Source organism: Sinohyriopsis cumingii, chromosome 13 (assembly GCF_028554795.1).
Source record: "Sinohyriopsis cumingii isolate HCF-2022 chromosome 13, ASM2855479v2, whole genome shotgun sequence".
Classification (NCBI taxonomy): Eukaryota; Metazoa; Mollusca; class Bivalvia; order Unionida; family Unionidae; genus Sinohyriopsis; species Sinohyriopsis cumingii.
Genome location: NC_142973.1, coordinates 69,982,362 through 70,004,514, shown reverse-complemented (window position 1 = coordinate 70,004,514; position 22,153 = coordinate 69,982,362). Strand labels below are relative to the sequence as shown.

The 22,153-nt window shown below is 36.0% G+C and overlaps 1 protein-coding gene across 1 annotated transcript; it reads left to right on the top strand.

The window, feature by feature from the left end:
* Nucleotides 1-3,642: 3,642 nt before the first annotated feature.
* LOC149785796 (protein lin-7 homolog C-like) lies at nucleotides 3,643-21,757 on the top strand. The gene is made up of 6 exons (XM_089979718.1): nucleotides 3,643-3,710; nucleotides 6,003-6,044; nucleotides 11,440-11,588; nucleotides 13,458-13,667; nucleotides 18,785-18,839; nucleotides 19,345-21,757. Exons 1-6 carry the CDS (start codon nucleotides 3,674-3,676, stop codon nucleotides 19,443-19,445), a joined length of 594 nt encoding a protein of 197 aa, XP_089835844.1. The 5' UTR covers nucleotides 3,643-3,673; the 3' UTR covers nucleotides 19,446-21,757.
* The last annotated feature ends 396 nt before the right edge of the window (nucleotides 21,758-22,153 follow it).

The window sequence follows — 22,153 nt, the reverse complement described above, 5'->3', positions numbered from 1 at the left end:
GCGTGTAATCGTTGGCGAATATACCTTTGAAAAGACGTTGATAAAATAAGGCCTCAATAAGTGGCATCTGAGTTTCAGCAAAATTCTTCATGTCGCTCATGTACTTCTAGCGATGGCTTCCTTTGCATGTACCCAAGAATTTTATGGAACAGAGCCGGGATTTTTGCTCTGCTTGGGTAAATTATCAGCTATGGAATGTGTGCGGATTCTCTGTACATATCAGCGATGTGGTTGTAATTGATAACTTTAGCATGAGCCGAAATGGACCATCATTCTTTCAGCAATGAGCGGATGTGGAAAACTTGCGTCTTTCTTCACGGGTTATAATCCTGCTCGAGTGCGATAAAAATCGTCGCTGAATCTATTTCGCGATACCCTCCGGTGATTTAAGAAATACCTCGATAGAGTCCCGGCTGAAAAACGTCGTTGGTAACTGTCAATCTGTTACATCTGACTAAAGTGTAGCAAAACCCACAAGAGACTTGTTCACCTGCGTGCATCGTATTCGAGTGAACGTCGCGGGGTGTGTGTGGAAACGAAGCTTCCACTGGAACGTTCAAGCGTTCTGAGCGCGCGTAAATGACACACGGAACGTTCACTTTTCGTTGTACCACTGTAAATTTCAGAATGTTCTTGCCGACATCTGGCATGATTGTACCTGCGGATTTTCACTGATTGCACCGAAATATAATTCATACTTGTTAAGTAGATGTTGGGTGCTAGATGCATGCATGTAACGTGTACAAGGAAATTTCCTTCCCTCGCACTTACTGTGCCGGTACACCGTTTAAGAAATATTTTATCCACACGTAATGATACCGCACCACTGAGCCACGCATGTTCCAAAAGAACAAAAAAATGAAACTCAGTCGTCCAGTATGAATCTTTGCTTTGCTGACATGGGGATATTTCAATCGGCTAAAGACCGTTGTTCCAAACGAACATATTAACTGCGATTCTTTGGGTTAAGTGCTTTAAACTTTTTTAGCAAGGTTTTAGTAACCTGTACAGGGAATTCTATGTTTCCAAGCATGAGTTTAATGTTTGTATTTCCTCGGCAAATCTATATTATTGCTCAATGGGGCCCCGAGTGGCCGAGTGGTCTAAAGCGCTCACCGTTCCGGATCACTGCCATCTCACCTCTGACTGCGTGGGTTCGAGTCCAAGGCTCGGCTAATGTGGGTACATGGGGAAACCTGCCAGTAGCTTCTCGTGGGTCGGTGGTTCTTCCCTGGGTTTTCCAGGGTTCTTTCTCCACCAGTTATACTGGCCGCCATGTATAGCCTATCTTGTACTGAAAAATGGCGTTAAACCCAAAACAACAACAACAACAACAATTATATGCTCGCGGCATGAAACGCGGACAAGATGAACCGATCCAAATACCGGTTGTCTTTGATTTCTAGATTGCTCGTCGCAGACATTGCTTTGGTGTTTTAATATAACTCACCCCGCGGAAAGATTTTTAGGGGAAATCAAGCAGTTGAATTTTCATTTAACTATCAAAAGTCCAACCTGATTCTGCGTATTTAATTTTTCCCATGTCTCAAGAGTCATTGCAAAAGCTCTATCAATTTCATTATTGGTGGTTTCTGTGTCTCTGCGATTTAAGGTCAAATGGGCACCGCTATGAATCAACTGGGTTGCGATTTTTAAAATCAGTTTGGTAAATATTGGTTAAGCAACATAATCAAATCGACATAAAACAATATCCAGCATAACCGCGGAGGTGTCCGTGCGCTGCAATGTTGATGATAATCTTTTAAGTCACGAAGCGCTTGTCTATTGTAAATCCTGGCACATGAATTAGTCGTGCTTTTGCTGGAGCATCAGCGGCATTGGTTGTTGCGATATTACGGCAGCGCTTTTCCTCACCAACAATCACACGTTTAATTTCGGGCCGCTTGGTCCGTAGATAAATTTTGATAATATACTGCGCAGCTTTTTCGCAAAGCTGCTTTGCACTCGGACGCGGAGTCTGTGGAGTAAGTCGGATATTCTCACCCGCTTAAAATCCTTATTTCACGCTTCTAACTTTATAAATTTTACAAGAATCTCGGAATGCGTATTTGAAAAATCTTCCATCTTTTATGCCTCTTTGGCAAATATTTATGATGCCTTTAACCAAAATAGCTATTTAATCTTTTCTGTGACGTTATAAACACACAATTGTTCGGGCAATGTTAGATCTCCTAAACCTTTAATACAATTAGCATCAATATGTGAAGTTTTCGCACTATAATAATCTGCCTGCGGAGTTTCCCTGATATAATAAATTCTAGCTTAAACGGAAACAATCTCTGTAAACTATGGTATATCCAATATCCGCACTTAAAGAAAATCGCGGAATATAGTATAATCTTGATGAATAATCATATTGTTGTACTATTGCTTTTAGTCTAGTATAATATATTCTCACAAAGGAAAATCTCTGCGGAATATAGAAAAATCGCGATCAATAACAGTGGTGCGATAGCTGTTGTGGTTGTGTATTGATCTCATTAGGGTCTTTCGTGGGAACTTCGCTTGTGGGGCTAATGTGCTTTACACTCCTGGACTTAAATCCTGTGTTTCTGGATTTGGAACTATAATCTATTATAGAGGTTTGCTTGGTTATTGATCTTAGTCTATTTCAGTTGCAATAGGGACTGTCACTCGAGCATAGGCCTGCACAGCCACATCAGACGTTGCCAAAACCCCTAAGACAGACGACACTCCAAGGGCGCTACTCGCATGGTCTCGCGAGACTGAGCCGCCAATGATGATGATGATCTTAGTCTAAGCCATCTACACGCATACACTCCATGACGTTCCCATCGCATCACGTTGTAGTAGTTGTCCTATTACAGCCTATTAGTAAATTTGCTTGGGTGGATTGGGGGCTCACGCGTAAATAATACACTCGCGTGTGAAGCGAGGGGAAAATAATTGAGGATGTATAAGACTTTGACTTAGACCAATAGCTAACATCTCAAACATCTATTTTCCTACTACTGAACATGTCACCTGCTTAATGTTTTAAGCATATTCAGACTGAGGAAATTTTAAAAAGAGAAAAGTATATGCAGTGGCTTAGCTAGGATATTTGGGCCCCTATGCTGGCCTTTATGCAAAGCTTACGGATGGTATCCTGTCTAAGCTCTTGTGTTAAAAAATAGTTGGGATAACTATGCTTTGCATACTTTTGCGATGCGGTAGCTACGATTCGGGATAAAAATGTTAAATTGTCGTGATTTTATTCAACTTGTCCGCGTAGATTGGCATGGACAGTTTAGGAAGGAAATTCGCAGTAATTTTTAAGTACGATGTATTTCAGTGTAAAATAATTCCTGAGTATATAAAACAAAATACCTCGCTCTCTCTCTCTCTCAGGATCTGAATCTGTTTCTTTGCTGCTTTGCTTTTCTCACTCTTTGCTGTTCTGCATTTTAATTTTGTTTGTCACGCTTATGCATAATTTTCGCTTTCTAACCAAATTCTAAAATGAATACAAAGTGTAATGAACAAAATTTAATATCGAATAATACCAAAACAATGCTACCGATGCTTGCTATTCTAGTCTGATGGTATTGGCGTTGTTTTGCAGCGCAAACCGCAAATCTCCAACCAAGGGAGACAAATGTTACCGACAGGTACCGGATGAAAATTTCAGGACATTAAATAGCAAGCAAAGATGGCGACAATGTCAGAGCCGCTGCATCTTGAGCGAGGTAAATCTTTGTTACCACCAGTATTTGACTCCGTTCTTTTGTGAGAAACGAAAGAGAAAGAAAAAATAACACTTTACATTTTTAGAAACCAAAGGTTCGACCAAATATTTTACATGTATCCGTCTTGCGAGGGTAGTATATACCTGTCGTGAAATAGCGTACCATGATTCATTTCGTTAGGGTATGCCTACAATGTAAGCATCTACCCTGATATTTACATTTTTATAAGAGATGATGTCTTACATTGTAGGAATAGATCAGACGTTAATCCAGAAAGCAGGCGATTGAGGGAAACTAATTTACACACGTCACCGTCTTGGGTATTTTGAGTACACTAGCCATACAATGCAAATCCTCCACCCTGATATTTATGTTTTGGGCGTTGAGGTCTTGCTGCCCAAATAATGGCGCTATGTAACATGTTCCATTGTCGATAGCATCGGAACGATAAGTCAAATTTTCAGGAATATCACACACACTTGGCAGCCCATATCAACACTTTTCGACAAATTAAAGATATGTTTTCGTCAAAATTTAACTTCTCTAAGGTCTTTTTCCTAAATTCAGGTAGGTTCCCACACAAGCAAATGGACATGTTTTCAGGTTCTTTTGGCCTTCATTTCAGTTGGCTGGAATGCGATGGAAGCGGGGAATACCGAAATAGGATAAAGGATAATGAGAATTTTAAACACAATTAAGCAAACTAAACACTATATTCAATATTAATATATTTTTATTCATTTTATTAAAAAATATATATGTTTCAACTTAACCAGATTTGGCATTCCTGGCTTCCATCGCTTTCCAGCCAAATGAAATTTGAAAACTGGTCCATTTTCTTGTATGAGAATATGAAATATATTAGAAAAAGACCGGATTAAATTAAGTCTGACTAAAACATTATGACTTTAATTTGTAGAAAAGCATCATTATGGGCTGCCAAGTGTGTGAGATATTCCTGAAAATTTGATTTTAGTTACAAAGTCAGTCGACATCAAAACACACTTCACAGTATCATTATTTAGGCAGTAAGACCTCGATGCCCAAAACATAAATATCATGGTCGAGGGCTTAAATTGTAGGACTACACAAACACCAACTTATTTCTCGTATTTATGGAGCAACCACACCATAAACACTTGCCACAGGTTGGAAAGCCACTTCTCCACTGTGGGATCGGGAAAAGCTCAATACATTTTGGAAGAATGGATGCAGTCTTTTGGGCCTGGGATGACTGATACTATTCCAGCTGAGGTCTTGATGAGATGTAGTCCTGCAATGTAAGATGTATGTTTTGGTGCCTCATCTTACTGCCCAAATAATGGCATTGTGTAGCGTGTTCCAGCATTGACTGACATATTAAGTAAAACCACTTACAACACCTCTCTTTTTTATATTGAATCTTGTCGTTGTGTGGACTGCAGAAATTACAGTCTTTAATATTTTCTTCTCCACAGTATACCCTAAGGAACTGAACTTCATCAGAAGTACTGAACTGAAATTTATTTCCTACTGAGCTGTTTATGATTTTTGTTTGTGATGGCACTTTTAAAACAGTGGCTATCATGCAGAGGAAATGGGGCTAAGTGTCTTCTTGAAGGACACGTGGAGTCAGCTGATCAGAGCTGGCTATGACGGGTATTGAACTTCTGACTCTTGGATAATGAGCCCAGTACTCTAGCAACTGAACGAACATGGCTCCCCTGTTTATGAAATACGAATTATCAGATCCATTTTGACTTTAGGAAAGTATCCAGTTATCATTAGCAGGTGATTACAGTGTTTTCCATTCAAGTTCATTTTTTATTGACTACTGCAGTGACATCAGCAGTTTGATATGGTTTTGGATAAATTATTTCATTTGCATCCTTAACATTTTTTCATTATATCTAGCATGAATCATTATGAAACTGAGACATTTCATTCTATGATACACTTGCTCGCCCCTTTTACATTGAGGTAAGCGTGTGTTCTTAAAAAATTTTGTGTTAGGGTTTTTCAAGCATTGGTGTAATATGTATCCAATTTGGGATTTGCATTCACTAAAACATGCTTGAATGTAGTATACAAGTACTTTGGTTTAGTTGTGGGTCTCATGTATTTAGAGTTTGTTTTAAATCAACAGAAAAAAGCAGCCTGAAAATTTTATATGTTGTTAAATGGGAGAATTACAAAATGAGTACATTATTCTTTCAGATTTAAAGTGTTTTTACACTCTTCTGTAAAGTACTATTAGAAAGCTGAAGTATATTCTATTATTTAATGACTGTTTGTTTTTGTTCTTTCATTCAGATATCAACAAAGCTATTGAGTTGCTTGATGCACTCCAGAAAAGTAAGTACATGTAGTGGAAAAATCTTTATATCTGTAGTTTTAAAACAAAAAGAACTAATTTAGCTTGTCCTAATCCAGTCAACAACTTTTTACCTTGTTGGTCAGCATGATCATTTTTTATTTCTTACATCCTACCAGTAGGTCTGCTGGTCATTTGCTAATGTCAGCCTTATATAAATATAGAAGTGAAATGTTTGTTCTTTTTACAAAAGACTAAGTATTCATTGTATATATTCAAGGTTACTGGTAATTATTATTAAAAAGTAGGCCTTGTCAGCTCAAGTACTTTGTTTTGCCTTTGAAGTTTCTCTGGATTTTTTATTAGCCTACAATACATTTTCTATTTCTAGGTTCTATTCTTGAAATGAAAAAAGTGGGGGTCAGAGTCTTTTCTCTTCCTTTTCAAAGGTGGATAGGGGGTCTAATTATTGGAACGATTAAATCAAGATGTAGAGGCATGGCCATAAAATATTATGCACAACTTTAGTACATTTGGTTGATTTTTCAGTGTAATTGTTTAGAAATTAACATTAATCCACTATTGTACATTCCAGAATAGACCCTGTCTTTTTTTAAGTATTTAAAAGCAGGTAGAATAGACCATGGTAACTGGAACCTCCAAGAGTCTTAAGGATGATTGCTAGTGAAATGCTAATCTATTGGAAGAATGGAAATTTTAAATAGATTAGGATCCATGCATTCCAAAATCACCAACAATATGTATAGGTTGGTGTGCATTTTCTAGTACTACTTTTTCCTGAATGGAAAATTATATTGACATTGGGTTTTCAATGAAAGACTTATTATGATACCTAGTTGGTTCCTAAATAAAAATGTATCCACTTGGACATCCAATATGGCCACCACATTGTTGAAAATCTTTTTTTTGCTGCTGTTTCTGAACGGATGGTCATATACAATGGGGTTTTCAGTAAAAGACTTCTTATGATGTCTACTTGGTCATCAGTGAAAATGCTGATAATCTGATGCCCATTATAGCCACTATGGCAGCCATCTTGAAAATCTTGTTTTGTCTAATTCTGAATTGAAAGTCATATCAGCATTGGGTTTTCCCAGGAACACTTGTGGTGTCTAGTTGGTCAAATAACAATTGTACTGATCTGATGTCTAGTATGGCCTAAACAGCAACCACCTTGAGAATCTTATTGTTACTCCTTCAGGATGGAAAGTCATATCAGCACTGGGTTTTCATTAGAAGGCTTCTTCAGTCATAAATGGTACTGAAAGAAAGTACTGCAGATCTGACATCCAGTATGACCACCATTGCATCCATCTTGAAAATCTTGTTATTGCTACTGCTTCTAAATGGAAACTCAAATCAACATGGGGTTTTAACCAGGAGATTAATCATGATACCTAGTTAGTCATGAATGAAAATAATGCTGATCTGACCTCAAATATGGCTGCCACAATGAAGATAACGCTGTACCGATTAATCGTCCATACTCATAATTGGGCCAATTATTAGAAAAATCGGTATCAGCAGAAATAATCAGTGCCGATGTAAACAAATTTCCAAAATATAAATTCAGTAATAACATTCATCTTGACATGGCTTGAATTTTAAATCAGAAATAGATAGTAGAAATTAAGGAATAAACATTTGATTTGAGGGTTGATTGAAAGAAAATATAGTCTTAAAAGAAAATACTTTTTAACACACTTGCTGTAAACTACTGCTGATTGTCTGCACTCAACAAATTATCAATATCATTCATGCACTCATCCCAATCAGAGCAGCCAACCAGCCAATGAGGCCTCACGTGGCTGTTGAACTTCCAGCATACACATTAGCAGATAGCTTGGCAGATTAGATGGCTAGCGAAATTTCCAACTACTACATAGTTATGACTCAGTATAGTAAATCTGTTTTTTAGCCAGTCCTGCAATGCTGCTAATCAACGAATAGCGGTCACACACTGAAGCTGCTGAGCTGCTTCAGCGTACGACTCGCAGCTTGGTGCATGCATCAGTCTAGCCACATGGACAACTTAGTAGGAACTTAGTTGAATTAAACTTTGCAAAGCCTGCATTTCCAGAGGTGGAAAGGATTCTAAAAACTATACAACATCAAATATTGTCCTGCGCTTGCACTGCAAGCACATCGTTGAACATGGCGTGTTTCAGGCAGATAGAAAAAGAAAAGGATGCTGCGCACTTAACCTCAGCAGCTGCAGTAACTCCTCGTACTCTGAATATTGATGCCGGGCTGGACCAAAAGCAGCCAATTGCATTTGACGACCTGAGAACTATTAGTTGGCACAAAGTTATTGCATAGTTCATGGAAGTAGATGTGCAACTATTATGCATTGTTGAAGACATTGGATTTCGACATCTGATGGCCAAGGCAGAACCGCGCTATAAAATTACAAGTTGGAAGTACTTTTCTACATCTTTGATACCTGACATGCATAAGGCGATACAAAGCAAGGTGCGTGATTTAGTTTCTACCCAATCTGACCTTAGTCTGACCTCTGATGCATGGTCAGACACGTCCATCAGCATAGCCTTGTTGAGTCTTACGGCACACTGGCTGATGGAAGACTTTCAGTGGAAACCGGTGATTTTAGCAGCAACGCCTCTCAATGAATTACACACGGGAATATTCAGCAAGCAAACTGGACAAATGCGAAGTATACAACATTCCCAAAACTAGTATCATTGTTCTTCTGCATGACGGAGGTGCAAACATGCTTAAAGCAATGCGTCTGTCTGAAAATCGACATCATTAGCTGTTTTGCACACACGCGGCAGCTCGTTGTCGGTGATGACATTGTCGCAACGAGCTGTCAAAGATGTTTTGGCGATCTTGCGATCCATAGTCAGCAAGTTCCGGCACTCCATCATGTCACAACAGCAGCTCAAAGAGCAGCAGGAAAAATATGGCATTACCCATAAAAAAAACTCGTTTAGGTTGTCCAGACATGCTGGAATTCTACATACAATATGTTGGTTTCATTATAGCTACTCTCTATGACCTGCCTAGCCTAACAGCCCAACAGTGGGTCTTGATTAACAATATTGTGGACATGTTAGGCCCATTCGTGTACATTACCAAGGAAGTAAGTGATAGCCAAACATCAGTATCCATCATTCTTCCTATGCTGAAAATGCCCCGAATGTTGCTGGCTCGAGAGCATGAAGCGAATCAAGGTATTCAGACAATGCGCCATGATATGTTGATGTCACTGAACGCACATTTTGCTGACGTTGCCAGCAACAAGAAGCTTGTGTTGGCCACAATCTTGGATCAGCAAAGAATTACTTGTGACCAGATCCCAACAATGGCTTAAAGCAGAATTCATCATAGTTGTGTCAGCTGACAAGCAGGAGGAACTCCTGACCAAAAAATGAAAAACTGAAACTGAAACAAACGCCACTGGACCATCAACATTGCGTCCCTTGGATTTGTGTTCTGTGGCCTGTGATGAACCTGTCTGTACCATCAATGAAACAACCGACATGGTGGATGATGCCGTTGACGTGATGGTTGAATTGTATCTGGCCAGCCCTCTGTTGCCACGAGAAGAAGATGTATATGGCTAGTGGAATGCTCACAGGTTTCAGTTCCCCTACTTGGCCAAATTAGCTAGACACTTAGAGTCTGCACCAGTTTCAAGCATTCTGAGCAAGCACCTGTTTAGTGGCACAGGCCAGATTTTTTCAAATTGTTGTGGATTGTTACTCGGCGAGAAGGGAGAAATGTTACTCTTGCTTAAATACAACCTACCTCAACTATGCTTTCAGTATTAGCTGCAGCCAGTATACAGTGATGTCTAACTTGAGTCTTAAAGTATGCGTATTATTAATTTTAATTATTATTGGGCTATCATTATTACATTTTTTTAGTCATTTATTGAAATCTAGTAATGGTGACCTGCATCATTGAATGTAAGTTAAAAGACTAGCTTAATACATTTTCATTCATTTATATCTTGAATTGGCAAACCATAAGTTTTATCAGTGTTAGTTTTAAAGTTTTCCAAGTTTTATGTTTGTGTGATCGTTATTTTCTATAAACAGCAATTTACTTCTGACCCGGTTTCTGTTTGTTTTTGTTTAGAAGTTCAGATTCACTTGCCGCATAAACAACCTTGTTATAACTCATGCAGCCAAATACCTTCTTGCATTACACTAATAAGTTCATGTTTCTGAACCAGTCATTGTTATAAAACAAATAATGATGAAATAATCAGTCTCATAATTGGTATTGGCAATTTTAATAATTGGCTATACGTGGTTTCAGCATAATTGGCAAAAGTGACATTGTTACAGCTGTAAATGAAGATATTGAAAATCTTGTCACTAATTCTCCTGAATGGATTGTTTTATCAACGTAGTTTTCACTAAAAGTTTTCTAATAGTGTCTAGTTTGTTCTAGTAAAATTGGTACTGATCTTACATCTGATATGGCTGCTATGGTGGCTACTTTGGAAATGTTATAGTTCAGAAATATCATATTGTTTCAACACTCATCAGTTTCAAAGAATAAATGGTCTTGTCTTGAATTTATGGAAAATTTTTTGCACAGTGAGTGTCACTCCCTTCAAGATACATGTACTCTTGTTAAAGGATAGACAGAAATGTAAAAGCACATTGACACTAGTACATGGGTTCAAAAGCATCTTGGTCTGAAATGATTGCTTGTAACGACTGTGATGGTAAAAGGCCCTGGGGCTGAACACTGCATTGTACCACTGAAGATATTTTAAGATAAAACTTTTCCCTAGTATATATAATGACTAGATGGTTTGTTTTATAATGGTCACGCCCTCCTGCTGCAACATTAAAGTTTCATGGTCATGCCAGGGGAAAATATAGTTCTTTTATATTTGTCTTACTATGGTGGGTAACCTTTGAACCAAATAAAGATATTTTAATGAAAACATTTCTCTATTTTATATAATAACTAGACAGTGTTTTAAATACAATATTCATGTAGGTCAAGGTCACAGCTGAGGAAAATGTATTTATGCAACTTGTGTCATTTCCAGAGTATAACTTTTGAACCACTTAAGATACTTTAATTTTACTTAACTATTTATATATCATGAATAGATGGTGTGTCATATGATATAGCAATGCCACCTGCTTCAGGTCATACCCCATGCGTCAAGGTCAGAACAAGGTATAATGCAAGTCAATCACCTGTTGCTTCGTGAAAACTGTCACTGTTTAACCCCTACATATATTTTGTATGAAACATTACCCAATTTACACCTTATTTTTCAATAAGTCTTGTTTCTTGTTCAAAGGTCAAGGTCATTAACAGGGAGAAGATCATGCAAAAGGTGTATTGTGTTCTGCTGTTATCTGGCTGGAGAAATGAGCTTCACTCTACCAGAAATCTTATTTGGTTTCTTTTCTATCGCAGGTGGTCAGGTTCCACCACAGAAACTTGCAGCCCTTCAGCGTATTTTGCAAAGTGATTTCCTGAATGCAGTGCGAGAGGTTTATGAGAGTGTCTATGAAACGGTGGACATATCTGGTAACCCTGAAGTTAGAGCCAATGCTACAGCAAAGGTAATCACATGGCCAGGATGGACTAATGTATTATCTGCTTAAAACTTTAAATGTATATTATCAAAAATATATAACTTAAAATAAGCTTACAAATTTCACATATTGTATTGAAACTGAATTTAGAATAATAATATTCACCCAGAAGAGTATATTGTGGTACATATTTTATACATAAAGACTGGCACAGGTAGTATATTTTCTGTGTATCAGTAAGCTGGTCTAAATTGTACCATAGAATATCTTATGTGCCATTTTCATTTACAGATAGAAGTACCAGTCTCCCTCATTATAACATGGTAGTATGGTTCATGACTGCCTGTTGTGTTATGTACCAAACTGTGGTGTAGCAAGAACAGTTGAAATTCAATGCATGCATATGTAGGGGCAGGTAGTGGGGTAAAGAAAACATCAGCCCAATGTATTTTTATAATTTTGGATCTATAAATTAAATACATTTTTCACTTCATGGTGGTATTTAGGCATTTAATTTGTCAAATAATAATATAGCTTTATGTATATATATATATATTTATGTTACATACTCCTTTTGCAATTGGTCTGTAATGCTTTTGTAGGTTTATAATTCACCTGTGTTAGCTAAGTATATAGTGAGATATATGTATCACTTTGTGGGCAATGACAGCAGCTCTGATTTGCATTTTAAACAATTTTTATTTTATTTTATCTGAAATCTTTGTTTTCCATTTCTTGAAAGTTACAAGAAGGAGACCCATGATTTACATGGATGCTGAATAAAATCACTTTCAAGATGCATATAGTCATTTATTTCAAATGCACATGGAGTGTTATAAAAATGTGCTGGTGTCAAGCGCCTTGATACATTTATGGTTACAGCATTTCTGTAGATTTCATTATCACACTTTTATCCAAATTTGTTTAAGGACTGAAGTTGGGTTAGTCATCTAACTCCAAATTGTTTCTCCCAAATGAAGATAAGATGATGGTAGTTTAATAGCTGACAGAGCCAAACTGTATGTTTACCTAAAACTATTCATTGCATTACATTGTGATTAATATTAACAACAAAACAGAGAACACTGAACCGAATGACACTTCCGACTGGTTGTACATCGTATGCATGTGGGCAGGGCAATTTATAAAAATATACATCAACAAATATATACCAAAGTGAACTTAATTTCAAGCTCTGTAAAGAGTCATGGAACCCTTGGGATCCAGTCAGATGTGTAGTGGGATAAGTAAGCACTCAACTGTACCACCTCATTCACAGCAAGCAATGTCTTTTGTGGAGTTTTATATAATAAATAAATTCCTGTACTTTGCTTGGCAGCATTTGCATCATGCACAGTGAATGGATCATCCAGATTGTCGCATATTTAAAAAGCATAAAAATATGTCTGGCAACCGAATACAAGTTGAAATCTTTGCTGAGTTATTAAAATGTGTAATTTTCTGCAGGTTTAAAAAAAATGTACTTCCAGTCAAGTAGAACATGTTCTGATCTTTCCAATCATAAATAAATTTAGAAAGGATATTGTTTAGTATCTACAGTATTGTAGACTGGTTGTATGTTGGAGTAAGGTGTATAGAATTCTCAAATCGATGTCATTGAGTATAGTATTGTTGAGACTAACTGTATCTTGCAGTGTGGCGTATAGAATTCACAAGTCTAATACGGTTATATAATACAGTATTATAGATGCTATTATATATAAGTTACACAAGTCTAATACAGTATTATAGGTGCTATAATAATTATGGTATATTGCAATATTGTGTATAATATTCTTAAGTCCCAGTTATCTAGTACAGTATTGTATACTCTGTTTATGTTATATTACATTAGAGGAATATAGTATTAAATCCTTGTTATTCTCCTTTTCCAAGGCCACTGTGGCTGCATTTGCAGCCAGTGAAGGTCATGCACATCCTAGGGTGGTGGAGCTGCCCAAAACTGAGGAAGGACTTGGGTTTAATGTAATGGGAGGGAAAGAGCAGAACTCTCCAATCTATATCTCCCGCATCATCCCAGGGGGTGTGGCAGACAGGCATGGTGGTCTGAAGAGAGGAGATCAACTGATTTCTGTTAATGGAGTTGTAAGTTAGATGAGTTGGCTCGCGGATTCTGGCCATACTTAAGTTGAATCAAAATCTGATTGTATATTCTCTTGAGATGAAAGTTATGTATATTTAGGCACTAAATATGAAATAGAATGCCTCTCTTGTACAAGACGGTTGAAGGGTCTTGAAGAAGTAATAAATTACCTGCCTTTGATGTTCAGTGTTTTTTAAAAGCTCTCATAAAATTATTTTGCAAATCAAAGAACATGTTCTGTTAGTACAGGCATGTTCTAGTTAAAATTAAACATTTAAAATATAGCAGTGTTAATGTGTAGGCCATGACAAAAATAGCCTTTTTTCGCTTTCCTGCTTGCTGACCATAATTTTTCCAGCCATAAAAGAATTCTGTATTTTCTGGATGTTGTGACCAGTCCAGATTTAATTTTGTTCATAAGTAACAGTAATAGACATCATGCTCATGAGGGTGCTTATGATTCTCTCTGTATTTTAAAGTGCCTGCTGAACAGAGACCAGAAAGCATGATTTGGTAATGACTACTTTTAATTTTGGTCAGCTTGAAATTTGCAGCAAAAACATATTCCTACTAACCAGCAAAGTTTCATGAAACCAGAAGCACATATTATTGTCCCATGGTTCTCTAAGTCACACCTAGCCCTTCATTATAAAAATTGTTTGATAGCAGGGATAAACTGTAATATTTTTTGTTATATTCTGTCACATGCATTACCTGATCACATTACATAAAGATAAGTTTATCTGCTACCTCTGAATCCAGCCCCTAAATAAAGAGGACAAATGTCTTTCTGTATGTATATTAATTACATAAACAAAATGAAGCAACTCTTTCAGGTTAAGTCTGCTTCCTACCTGCTAGGCGGGAGCTGTTATACCCAGATATAACCAGTTTTAACTTTCACTTAATGCTGTAAACATGTACATCCAGGAATCTGATTTATTCTATATTTAAACTCAACCTTCAATAATATTGTTTTATTTTGGTGCATGCGTTTGTGAATTCCTGTGAATTGGTTTATATTTTTGCAATTATCATACCATTTTTTATTGTCACATGTGATTTTGATCAGTAACAAACAATTCCATTGGTGAAATGTTTCGTGTGTGTGTTGTACTTATCAATTGTAAAAACTGAGCAGGCTTTTTAATACATTGGAGCAAGAATTTTTAAACATATACTTCATGTTTGAATCTTTGGATTGACTCAAGAGAGATGATGGCATGCCCCCTCCACCCCTCATGACAATGCACAAACAGTGCCACAACATACTGTATCTGTAAATACAGTGGAATTGTTGATTAGCCTCAGGGGTGATGTCATGATCTCTCTACCACTCCTGAAAATGCAGAACAGCATCAGGACATACTGTATCAATTAATACAGTAGAGACCACAGGTGATTCCAGTCAATCATTGGAATTGCATATGATCAGAATGACTCAAAGACTTTGTCATTGATATGTTGACAAGTAGAAATGATGATTATATGTTGACAAGTAGAAATGATATTTATATATTGCAGTCCTACTGGGGACAAGCCTAGGACCACACCAATGATGTGTGTGGACTCACAAATAGGACCTTGTCCATGAGGTGTGAACACTTGTAATTAGATACCACCCCCATCTATGAGACATGAGTGTACAAGAATCATTTACTCCATACGTGCATGAAAATATTAAGAAATGAGCTAAACACAAAGGTTTGCAATTTGACCAATATGTGCCAGCCAGCCACACTGACTAAACTGCACTAGCTGGCCAGACCACAAAGCATATATCATCTCTTTTACACTGTTCCAGCTGTCATCCAACCAGTCTTTCTGTACAAATGAGCTATGTATAATCAAGTGGTCAGAAGTCTGTTATCTCTGACTGGTGGACCAGTTGGCTTTCCACATCTTCTGACAGCAATAATGTGTCAAGCCAAACAGACTATACAACTAGCAGGCCAGCAGACCAATCAAGCGGTCTGACCATTGTTATGAAATTCACAGTGAACCAGCATTGCTTGTGGAGCCATCTGACTGAGCCAAACCAGCTGTACTGGAGTGGCATTCTAGAATGTTATCACTACAGATGGGATATCCAATGAGCAAAATGATGCTGCACACTGATGCTAATATGGAGGGCTGTATCCCTGTACTCAAATGTACAAGAGGAAGACAATCCCCACATTAATGAAGGGAATGAAACAGTAATTCATTAACATGCCAATCTGACAATGGAATGGAAAGAATTTAGTTAAGGCAGTGTCAGAGAAAATCTATAGAATTCTGTGTGGGACTGCTCTCCACCACCTTCAGTCAATTCTAGTTACAAGGTTAGTGCCTCTGTGGATGTATCTGTTGATTACAACAGTTCATCATTCAGAATCTTGCCACAATTGTTAAAGACTGCAAATAATACAGGACCTCTCTTTGAGCAATCACAATCCTGGTAATGCAAGAGCTTTATGCAGAGTCATTTCCCTGCAACTTTCTCAAACCACTGGTAAAAAGTCACATACTGAAATATTTTATCCAGATGTGCTTTGTCCTGGGACAATTCTGTAATACTGTGTAAAAGTTAGGATTGTTGTGTCAACTTCTTGCCTGTTTGACTTTGCATCACATGTTTTTTCATCTAGTTCAAAAGGCTGGTAATCATCATAGACGGGTCTCAATGTGAACTCTCCATTTCAGTTCTCCGCTATTGTTAGGGCATCAAATTGGAAGGCAAGAAAGCAAGAGACACAAGAGTTGCCTCATTAGCTTTCAGCCCAAGATCCTATCACTGCACAACTCGGTTGTAGAACATAAAGAGAAGGAACAATTGTCACCAGAGAATTTATGGGCAGTTCTCAAAAAAGCAAGTTTTTGGGCATGTGAGTTATGATCAGTTTTTCAGCCCCTTTTCAAAAGGAGATGGCAAGTACATCCATCTTTCAGTGCAATGCATAGAGTACAGGATCAATCTTCAGATGTCTTATGCCTACTTTTATATACTAATTCATACAGCATATCTTAGCTTTACATACTTGTGGGTTGTATACCATATCCACATACCTTCACTAAGTGTTCAGGAGATCTACGGCAGATAGTGTTCTTGGTCAGTACATTAAAAACACATTGTCAGTTTGGTTGTACATTAAAAACACATTGTCAGTTTGGTTGTACATTAAAAACACATTGTCTGTTTGGTTTTGGACTTCCTTCCCTCATTATAGGGTGGATAATCAATATAGAGAAGTCCAGTCTTGTCCCTTCTTAACATTGTGTCTATTTAGGTTTGGAAGGGGCCAAAGTTGGTCAAGTGGTCCAGGGTGCTTACCTTTACAAATTACCTGTAAGAATTGCTTTCTTTGCCTGTTTATAATATAAGGACAGCATTATGTTTTTCATCATTCTAGAAGGGCTGGATTTAGAGGTAGCTGAGAGTTATTCAAACAGGGTCCAGAGGGACCTTGAAAAATGAATTTGTAACTCAAAGCCTTGAAAACACCTTGAAAATTCAAAATATTTTCTATGGACATTGAAAAGCCTGGATTTTCTTGAAACTAAAAGGAATTAATAAATATGTTTAGTTTTACAGATTTAAATAAAACAAAAAGGATAAAAAAAATTAAAACTCTTGCTGAATTTGTGCCGGAATGGAAATTTCCACAATTGGCCACTGCACAGTCATACTTTTTGAATTTCCAATTGTACGAAGCCCGGATGTAGCAGCGGTTTAAATTTAAATCAATCATTTGTACTCTTTGAAATTGCTGGCTGCTGATTCCAACTTCGGTGGCCAGACGAAGAAAAATATAAAGTTTGGATTATGTGATCTTTCTCCTAGAGCTTCGCAAAATGCAAATTATGCCAGAAGGATATTGATTTGCATGCAATGGAAGAGAGTGCTCTGTGGTCACATGTAACTGGGAAAAAAATACCAAGCTCTCATTATGGCGGCTAATACAGGCAAAACAAGAAGCCTTCAGCATGAAATCATTTTTGACCAAATTATTTCTGTGAACAGAGATTCAAGTTTTAAAATAGTAATTGTATATAGTTTTAATTATGAAGTTAGTTCAATCTGGTTCTATTTTTGGATTGAGTGGAAATAGGAGAGACAATAATTATTGTCAACACAATAAATCTAAAAATATAGAATACAGCTAAGCTGTGAGAAATATTAATATATCTAATATGAAAAAGTTTAAAAATATCCATATACTCTTTTTAATTAAGTGAAGAAGAAAGGCAGGTACTGAAGAAGACAGTGACAGCTGCTACTGACTATGCATTGAAAGCAGAGATCAATTAGAAAATTTCCTTTATCATGACATCAAGAAGTTTGAGGAAAAGTATTAAGCACAAAATTGCAGTTACTTGGAGTTATTGAAAAACAGCTTGAAGACAAGTTACAAGAACTGAAAAATTCACTCTAAAATATTTTGGACTTTGTAAATAGTGTAGTGTAAAGAGAGTAAAATGAACATAGTTCAGTGACTGTACATTATTCTAATGTTCAGATGTTGGAAGTTTAGTATTGATGGGAATGATATCAATGATCATAATCTTGACTTCATGTTTTGTTTAAAAATAAATTTGCAAGAAATGTTTCTTGTATGAAGTAATAGTAACTATTAACTTGTGTTTATATAGTTTCATTGATGTATCCTTTAAAATTAATGTAAGAATGCACCTTGAAAACCATGATTTTGAACCTTAAAAATTTTGAAATAAATATGCTACTAACCCTGTCCAAAGGTAGTATGGTCAGGTAAGTATAATCAGAGAAACATAATTTACTTCAAATTTTGCTTTCTCTGACTGGGAATACACTTTTTAAATGACTTCCATAAGTTAGGATATAAATTTGTGCTGCATTAAATCAGTCTTTGTACTAAATGTCACCAAGTATTATATATGATGTAGCATTTCAGATAAGTCCAACCATCATGATGCAGTTATAAATAAAGCTAGATACATCTCAGAGAAAGTTAGCAGAGTTAATGATTTGTAATGAATGAAAGACAAAATAAGTTACATATTTTAAAAGCAATATTTAGGATCTTGTCAATAAATATCCAAGTTTATCCATTTTATTTTTTTTTTATATATTTTTTTTCTCTTTCTTTCTATATCACAGAATGTAGAAGGAGAGCACCATGAGAGGGCAGTAGAGCTATTGAAATTGGCCCAAGGTAAGCAAATGACACAAAAATGAGTTTGACTTGTCAGTGTCTTTCATGATTGTCAAAAGAATGCATAGTAAAAGCCTGTCTCTGTATATGTGTGTGTTTGTATGTTCAAGTATAAATGCTATACAGTTTATACTGTTAAATATGGGCACAGAGATTTTTTTAAAAAAATGTGTGATGGATAGTTGTGGGCAAGTTTGACTGGTTATTTGATATTTGTTCTTAGGATACAGTATAGTGTTCTTTAATTTGTTTATTCAGAGTAATGAAAAAGAACATAAAAATGGGTGTGAAGTGTAAGCCCCTGAAACTAAATTTTGTAAGGTAACATAGCAAAATAAAAGTTTTGAGTGCAGGGAAATTGAGATAGTACAATTTCCATTTAGTTTAGTGTAGTATTATTATATATTACCCAATGAAGTATGAACTTGTAATATTGGTGTTGCGGCTGTTTGTGAGGTATGTGTTCTGAAGTGTATCATCCTCAGTTTTTGTTTTCATTGTGCAGGGACAGTGCGGCTAGTTGTGAGGTACACACCTCGGGTGTTGGAAGAGATGGAGGCAAGATTTGACAAACAGAGATCATCTCGCAGACGCCAGACACCGTGATGTCTTCTCCAACATAAATGGAACAATCAGTTGGACATGACTATTTACAGACTTGGCATGTGGGATTTCCAAAAATAATTTTCACATCAGTCAAAACTGTTATTGCTATTTCTTGTCATTAACCTAATTACCTGCATAGTTACTCCTTTGGGAAAATAAGAAATGTAATACTTTATTATAGGGATCATCTAATTGACATTCCCAAAACTTTTATAAGAATTACCTTTTATTTTTTATGAATTTACAGAATTACAACATTACAGACTAGCAGTGGCAAGTTCAAATGCATTGCTACAGTTTGCATCAGATTTTGGTCACTATATGAAAAATTTCAGCATCATAAAAACATTCTTACAATCAATTTCAGAGGTCATAATGTAATTTGACCAAACATGACAACCCATATTTATAATTTAAATTTGTCATTTCAATTTATGGTAACAAAACTTTTCACTCTTTAATGCCATACATACTTAAATCATGTCATTTGTATATTACTTGGTGTGTGTGCTAGCTGTAAAGTTTTACAAGTCATTGTGACATTCTCTACCCCCATGTTTCAACAAAAGGCTTGTATCACATTGTCATTTCATACAGAGGTCCTTGCAGTACAAATTTGTATAACATTAAAAAAAATACACCTTTCAGGATAACTATGTGGCATATTTACTTCTAGATATTAAATATTGTTGTCCATTTGTAGTAGCTTTGAAAACAAGCTTTTAAAGATTTGTATGCGTTATAAAGTCAGATCTTAGAGTGTTATGTCATACAGAAATAAAATCAAGTCTGAAATTCTTATTTTCCTTAAATTTGCTAATATCAGCACAAACATGATGTATTGTAGCCTTTTATGTATTTAAAACATTTTTGGTATCAATTTATTTTCTAGATTTAATAGTAATATTTCCTGTATGCATATAATATCATATAAATGATTTTTATTATATGCTCATTTTTTCTCCGTTAACTTTACATTGTCAGAATCATTCAGTATTTTATGATATTGCACACCTTCATATTACACTCACGCGCAGGACACGTGTGCCCAATAGTGTATTAGAAACTACTTTGTAAACAAATCATGTACTCTTGTGTAGCAGACGCTTTACGTTTTGGTTGATTAAATTTGTTTCTGAATGAACTAAAGCAGATGTTTTGTGGACTGCCATATACCAGCTGCTTTGCTACATTCCAGGTTAACTTTTTTTGTTACAATGTTTCAGATTTTACACCAGATTTCATAAAATTGCTTGGTACCCACAAATAACATGCAAGTTATAAAGGCATAAACTGTCTCCTTTAGCTGGTATTAAGAATGGCAAAAAAATATACTTACAGTTTTACATTCTGAATTCCCTCAAAATGTACTTTCTTATTTCTGCAGATCCGAATTACATGAGCCAAGTTCTCAAGCTTGATTACACATTTTGAAATTGTACTGTAATTTTGACTATATTCCAAGTGCAATTACATCCTTCTTACTGCACTCAAAATGAAATAAACATTAAATAGCGTCTTTTTGATAATTGCAATTGAAACACTTCATATTTTTCCCACATTATGATTTCAAATAGTCAGTGACAGAACAAACACACTTGCAGATGTAAACATGCTTCTCCTGCCCTGTTTCAGTCCAATGTATTTCATGTACAATTTGCACAGACAAATCAAATCCATAATCACGAAATTTTGTAGAATCAACACAAATACCTAAATCTATTCATTCCAGATCAAATGGAAAACTTGTTGCAATGCGCATTTGTACACAGTATGACTCCAGTTTCAATTTTAAGTAGACAAAAACTCCATTTTCTTTCAAAACTTATGTCTAGCACGCTACAAGTTCAAATTTATCTGGATGGAGTTATGTGTGCATTAATAATGTTGTGTAATGACAAATCTGCGCTTGTGTATTTAGTTTTGGAATACGGCATACATTCATTTATTTTGTTTCTTGTAGTGTATTTTGTTTATATAAATAAGCCTTAGGTAGAATAAGAAAATGAGCATATAATAAAAAGGTTACTGCATTTGTATGGGAAAATATATGAACTCTTTTTGTCTGATTGATATACAGCACTCCCAAAGTCGTGCAGTAAATTGATCAGAAGAAAAGCTCTTTCATAGTTTCCCATACAAATGCAGTAACCTATAAGTACAGTAGGTTGTGGTTTACATTTTTATTAATAGATTTTTAAAATTGCACTAAATAACAAATGTTCTCATAACAAAATGTTTTCATATATTCATTTTCATATACTCAATTTCAGATCATATTCACTTAGTCATTAAATGAAATATTAAGTCAAGTGTTCTATTTTGTGTTTCTTTCTTCAGTCCTAGGATAAACTTTTTGTATTCATTTCACATTTACCCAACATCTTAAAACATGACACATAGGTCAAATTGTTATTTGTTATCCAGTACTTAACTCTGTCCACTGCACCTGAAAGTGGGTGGTAACCAGACTTTGCATCTTTTTTAATTGGATACCTCGAGCTAAATTGATTATAGGAGATTATAAGAGATTAAATGGTTACCACATGGCAACATTTACTAAAGCAAGACAATGATGTTCCTTGACTATAATTAATTTACTAGTACATGAATATAAGCAAAATATACTGTGTAATGTTTTATTTAAATGTTAAATACTGTACAGTCACCTGAATTCTGTTTATCTTTTTTATAATGTATCCTTCGAA